This window comes from Mustela nigripes, chromosome 14, assembly GCF_022355385.1.
Source record: "Mustela nigripes isolate SB6536 chromosome 14, MUSNIG.SB6536, whole genome shotgun sequence".
NCBI lineage: Eukaryota > Metazoa > Chordata > Mammalia > Carnivora > Mustelidae > Mustela > Mustela nigripes.
Window position 1 is genome coordinate 101377678 of NC_081570.1, and position 6485 is coordinate 101384162.

A 6485-nucleotide genomic window follows, 5' to 3' on the forward strand; every position below is an offset into this window, starting at 1 on the left:
GTACCCCTGGGGATCAAAATATATGTTTATAAAAAATAAAAAAATTAAAAGTAAAAAAAAAATGACACTAGACACGGATAGTTTAAAGGATACATCTCCCGAAACTTCAGGGAATATGAGAGCAGTAGCAAAAGAAAGAGCATAGCAAAAGAAAGACAATTAAAGTAAATGATCAAAGTAAACTTTGGTTTTACTTGAAGTATTCTATAATCTTTGTAAAGGAAAATACACTCAGGGATTTTGTGTGTAGTTTAAAATAGGTAACACCAAAAGCAAAGAGAGATGAAATGACGAATTCAAGGTTACCCAGCTGGGAAAGGCACCACGGCATGTACCCACCTACCTGTTCCAGCATACAATGCAGTATCAGGGGCACAGAGATGAATTCTTCTGGAATCTGATTCAGCAAGTCATTGTAATATCTCATGTCTACTTCAGTTGTTAAGACAAAAGTCACTGTAAAATATACAATATATCACTGCTCAGTTAAGATGTGTTCTCCATTTCTTCCACCAAAACTTTATCCACAAATTCAAAATGTCACTGTGCACTAAAAAGTGGGATGTGTAGGTAGAGGCATGTCTGAAGGCAAGTTGGAAGACAGTCAGTAGTCCTTGACGCACCAGCTCTCGGTGTTGGTCTTCGGGTTTCATACTTGCCTGATGGGGGCGCTTGTGGTTCCTCATTCTGTGCTTTCTTCTTGCCTGGGGTTGGAGCAACAGGTTGTGGTGCCTAAAAGTAGAAGAATTCAAAAGAGACGACTGAGATATTCAGCTGAGAGATGCTTTCGTCAGATGCTGGTATGACGGGGTCTGACAGGATTCTGAGATTGTATGATGTTCACACCACAAAATCATTGGCTAATATTAGGAACAAACAAAAGGGTTTTGTCTGACAAAGGGAAGAAATTAATGGGTATAGACAGTTTTTAGTTTTCCCTAAAAGAGTCCATTGAGCAATTGCCAGGAAAGGGATGGGGAAATGGAGCACTGGTCCCTGGGTGACTCAGAATCCCACCATTCCCCCTCTTCGAGTCCTTCAGTGGTTCCCCATCACTTTCCAGGTACCACCCAAACTCTTTAACGCAGCACCAAAGCACATCTGCTTCCGTTCTCCAGTGTTGTTTTTCTTCATTTTGTACTACCGCCTGGAGCACAGACTTATCCTGTAGTCCTGGCTTGTGCCCTAACACTTCTCTCCTTTGACCCCATGTCTGTGTATGTCATCTTTGCCCGTTTCTTGAGGATGTCCTTCTGACCCTTTGTCCACTAGGCATTCCTGTAGGCAGTTCACACCCAGCCTTCACCACATCATTTACCCTGCTGGGTGAGGCTCTCCTGACTCCTCCCTCTCTCCCGCTGCTCCTCTCCAGGCCAGGTTAGATGCCATGTTTTAGTGTTTCTACTGCAGCCTGAGCTGACTCTTCTCACCATGCTATGCTGAAACCACTGTTGACCTGACTGCCATCCTCTTTAAAAGTTAACCTCAATGAAGGGCACGGGGAGGGGGAGACTTGTTCATCATTGGCAGCACCTTGTGCAAGGCTAGCACATGGTAGGTGCTAAATAAACACCATGGTTAATTTATCAATAGCCCGCCCCTTGTTCCAGGTGTTATTTATTGTGTCATGGGCTGAAAGTGGCTTCCAGCATCAGCTCTCCATATGGCAAATAGTTAGGGGGCTTCATAAAGCCCCCTAAAGGACCACTTGGGTGTCTTTTAATGCTGTGACTGGTGGCCTCTCCCTGTTCCCACCCTCACCACTTAAATTCCAGCAGGAAGTATTTCCTTTCTACAAGTATTTATGTAGTTTTTTCCTTCGTGTGTTTTACAAATGTGAAAATCACTTTGTTCAGTTGGTCATGCAGCCCACTGGAGACATCGCAGAGTGTGCCTACCTCAGTAATTGATGTGGCCTCCAAGATAGGTTTCTCATTAACCACTTGTGGGATATTGATAAGCTGCATGCTTTCCAAATAGTGTTGGTGCTGCCTTTTCCAGTCCAGGGTGTCATACATCAAACAGGCAATATTTTCAAAAATATCAGTACCCAATTCCAGCTATAGGGGAGAGAATTAATAACAGTTAGTTATTAGTGTTTTGTTGCTGGAATCAGATGTATGGTTCATTTCTCTCTTAACAGATGAACCAACCAAGCGCTTCACCAAATCATGGAATCCCAGCCATGGGGAGTGAATCTTCATTTATCGAACCCTTCTTGACCATCTTGTTCACCACAATGCAGACTGCTCCCTTTGGAGGGTCCTAGGGCTGCATTATACTCTTAGAGTCTAATGAATGCTTCAACTAAGTGAAGAACACCCTGTCCACAAATTTCAGCAACATGGCCTATATTCTGATGTCTGTTTCTTTTTTTTTTTTTTTTAAAGATTTTATTTATTTATTTGACAGACAGAGATCACAAGTAGGCAGAGAGGCAGGCAGAGAGAGAGAGAGAGAGAGGGAAGCAGGCTTCCTGCGGAGCAGGGAGCCCGATGCGGGGCTCCATGCCAGGACCCTGAGATCATGACCCAAGCCGAAGGCAGCAGCCCAAACCACTGAGCCACCCAGGCGCGCCTGATGTCTCAGTTTCTAAAACAACATATTAGGTAACTTCAATACCTCTTCTGTGCCATCAGAGGAAAAAAAAAAAAAACTAAGAAATAAGTCTACTGCTTTTGTATCTAATATCCACAAGTTTTACTGTCTAGCAAGCAAGTTGTAGATCAGATATCCTTATTACCTGGGCTTTCATTTCCAGAACTGGAAAAGTACTGCTATCACTAGGTTTCTCTGCCTGAAAGCAAGGAAGGGTTAAGTAGGCTTATCTTAGATCTGTGCTACCGAGGTAAGGTAGGATTAGATAGCTTCTTGGGGGGCCAGTGAATCACAGTCTGGCAGGAGTCCAGGGAGGTGCTGAGCTCTGCCCACCTTCAAGGCACAGCTGCCAGTCTGGGCTTCACGTGCCTACCCTAGGACTGAGTATTCTTCAGTTAATCTTCAACCTGCTAGTCGTCTGCCTAATTTCCGGCACAGAAACAAGTTTTTGTTTGTATTTATAAGAAATATGGTAGGACTTCTGCTCCTTTTGATCCCTTAGCTTAACTAGTTTATTCATTTTTAAATCAAAGAGCAAATCACATGCTAAAAGCCAGAAAATTATTTCAGCAACCAAGATCTTAACTTGAGATGTTGCAGATGTCTTACATGAGCAGTTAGCACTTCTTGATGGGCATTTATTTGATGTAAAGCTTTCGTTACCTTGGTTCAGCAGAAATATAGCCTGCTTGTCTGCAGACAAAGGTACTAATGCTTTCCTTCTTCCAGAGAGTAAGAGGACTCCTTGGCTGGCTTCTGCTTTGGAAATGAGGCCATTACCAACTTCGAAGTACAGCTGAGTGTGTGACATCATGTATCCACACCACATATTTAGTCTATTTCTATGAAAAGTAGATTTATTACTTTTATGTTTCTCAGGTGATCTAAACTTCAAGGTGAACTTTGTTCCTCAATATGAAATCCAATGGCCTTTCTTTGCAAACCCAACTCCATGACTGAACTGTTTGCAAGGCTCTCTTTCCCTGTCGTTCTCAATTCTGGGTGGTTCATCCACAATGCATACCTTAGAGAGGCATGCTTAGGCTCTAAAAAAAAATTACTGCAATTGGACCCAGACCACAGCTCTAGCATGAAGAAGATATTCGATAAATACTTGCAAATTGATTGATAGAAGATCAGTGTGTCCAGCTGGGCAGCACAGCTATAAATGGCTCCCCAGATGACTGAATGTTTTCATTCCTGCCTGTTACTTTTATGGCCCAACTAGATGCCCTTGATGGTAACTTTTTAGTTTGGAGGTCAGGAATGTTCTATACCATACCTAGTATTTCAACTGAGATGACAAAATTTTTTCAACATAAAATTTTCTGAACTTTAATTGCCATTTAAATTCTTCTACTCTATATTTTAAAAAAGTAAAATAGTCAATACACTTTCTTTTAAAAAGGAGTGATTAAAATCTTTCAAAGAACACAAAATTGTGGGTTCTGGAGGAGGAAGCAGGGTGCTGGGAATGGTGCTGGGTCTTTTGAAGCTGTGATCTGTGCCTTGGTGTTATGACATCTATGTACTGAAGGTGCAATGGAATGTACTGTACCTTGGGCCCACCACATTTCAGCTCTTGTCAGTCCATGCCTTGCAGGGAGGTGGTGGGGAGAGCAGTAAATAAAATACAAAGAAGAGAGCCCTAGCTAGTGCAAGAGAAAAAGATACATGGCCTGACAGTGCCTTCAAAGACTCTTTATTTCTTCCTCTAAATGATGGCTCAGGAATTATATGGCTGCGGTCTCTTATGCTCTATTGAACCCAAAAAGGACAAAAGGTAGTGCCTTCTTTACTGAACTCAGGCTTAGGAGGCAGAAGAGTGAAAGACAAAGCAGGGAAGATGAAGATATCCAGATGAAAGGGTGGAAAGAGGCCAAGCCAAGGGAGTTTGGAGTAACCAGTTTTGCTTAGAACAAGCTCTGCCTTGGACCATGGCTTCATGTTTGGTTTCTTTTCCACGTATAGGTCAAGGCCAGTATTTACTCTTACTATTGGCAAGGCATCAGGCTTCAGTGTTCTGTTTCTACATAGTGACATCTAATGCTTTATGTTGACAGTCTTAATAACTCGAAGTGATCTGTATATTGTTACTTATTCAAATCCGGCCCATCCTTCAAAGTTCAAATCTGGGTCTCCCTCTCCTCAGAGTTTTCCTTACTTCGCCATGTGCACATCCACCTCAAGGTCATCCAGTCAGGGGCTCTGGTCATGAGAAATGTTCATGCTCTCACTCCGGGGCCTCTGGTTGTTGGAACAGGGGGCGTCAAGCAGAAAGAGACCTGAGAAGTTCTGTGTAACAGGGAATGCCTGGATATCTACCATAACACCCATGAGGAACTGCCACTCAACCTTCTTTTTAAAAACACCCTCATGTATCAAACATTTGCTATTACTTTGTGATGCACCCCATTTCTTCTTTTTCTGAATTAGTAGGAAATTTAGAGTGTGTTTCACATAACTGAGCACATAGGTGTATGGCACCTTCCACATCGCTTCTCTGTTTCATGGTTTTAGTCATGTCTCTCTGTAAGATCCACAGTAGCAGAGATCAGTAAATGTTCTCAGAAAATGCCTGTTAATTGTTGGGGTGGGGCCAAGTCATCCTATTAGATAGACCTTGTCGACCAAATACATTAACAATGCAATTTTAGCAATAAAATTAAGGACCCAGAAAAACAATATTTTGAACGGATATATTAAACAGAGAAAGACAATGTAATTGGAAAAACTGTAAAATTTATGTTTTCATAATTAACAATATATTAAGACTACTGCCAAGAATATGAAGTATGAATCAAAGCCACATGCACCAAATAAAAGAATTACCATCCTTTGTTTCCATCTCCACCTCATTTTTTGCCGTTAGTTCTTACATTAAAAGCTAAAGAACCAGGCTATAACCATCACTGGGCATTCAGTGTTATCACTGTCTTGAAGAAAAGGAGTCTAGCACAAAGCTATGTATATAGTCAGTGCTTAATGAATGTCTGTGGGAAGAATGAAGATGATAAATGATAAATGGACCACACTACCACAAGTCCCAACCACTCTCACAAGACCATGTACTAACCATCATCTCGTTGTCTGCCCAGTCAGAAGGAAAGTTATCTGCCTTGACCATGTATTCAAGACGAGCAACATCACAGAGATTTGTTTCAGGTTTCTCATTATTCAGGATTGGTTCCAGGTACTTCCAGAAAATTTCAAGTTCTTTTATGGCCTTCTCTTTCTTCAGTTTCTCAGCCTCTATGTCTAATTATAACATGTTAATAAAACATAATGAGAATGTTGAATTCTTCCCACTGTAAGTGGACATGGTGAGGTATAGGCATTGTAAGATACCTGTGTAGTACCAGAAAAGGCAAGTAAAGAAACATAATTTTGAGAAGGTTTGAACTTGGGTTATACAATTATGAGACTGGAGGATTTTTCTTCCAGAATTGATTATCAAACATGAGCTTATTTCACGCCTTCCTTTTACACTTGAAGACCAGAAACGTTATGATAAGGTCACACACTTGCAGAGCTTAACGTGTCTGATATTTACATCATCTTTCGATGGCATCTATGTGGGAGCAGTTCTTCTGCCAGACAGCTTTTTGGCCATCTCAGTGTGTTTGCTTCATAACTGGTTAGAAATGCTGTTGATCCAGTTCTCCTTCCCCCATGGCGAGAAATAGACCGGATCAATGACTGATGCTTTAGTCAACCTTGGGTCACATTTGGATAGCTACAGACTTCTCTGGACATTTGTGCTCTGAATAAAATCATGACAGTTCCCCATAAATGTACACATGAAATTTTTTTTTAAAGATTTTATTTATTTATTTGACAGAGAGAAATCACAAGTAGATGGAGAGGCAGGCAGAGAGAGAGAGAGA

General features: G+C 41.5%; 1 protein-coding gene across 1 annotated transcript in view; it reads right to left on the bottom strand.

Annotated features, from left to right (window-relative positions):
• The window catches only part of SPAG17 (sperm associated antigen 17), a 213394-nt gene that overhangs the window by 120758 nt on the left and 86151 nt on the right, over positions 1 to 6485 (bottom strand). Inside the window, exons 7-10 of the mRNA XM_059377113.1 lie at positions 5675 to 5856; positions 1899 to 2060; positions 660 to 732; positions 344 to 456 (exon numbers count right to left, since the gene is read on the bottom strand). Of these exons, the coding sequence (XP_059233096.1) occupies positions 344 to 456; positions 660 to 732; positions 1899 to 2060; positions 5675 to 5856 (530 nt within the window). The remainder of the gene's footprint in view (positions 1 to 343; positions 457 to 659; positions 733 to 1898; positions 2061 to 5674; positions 5857 to 6485) is intronic.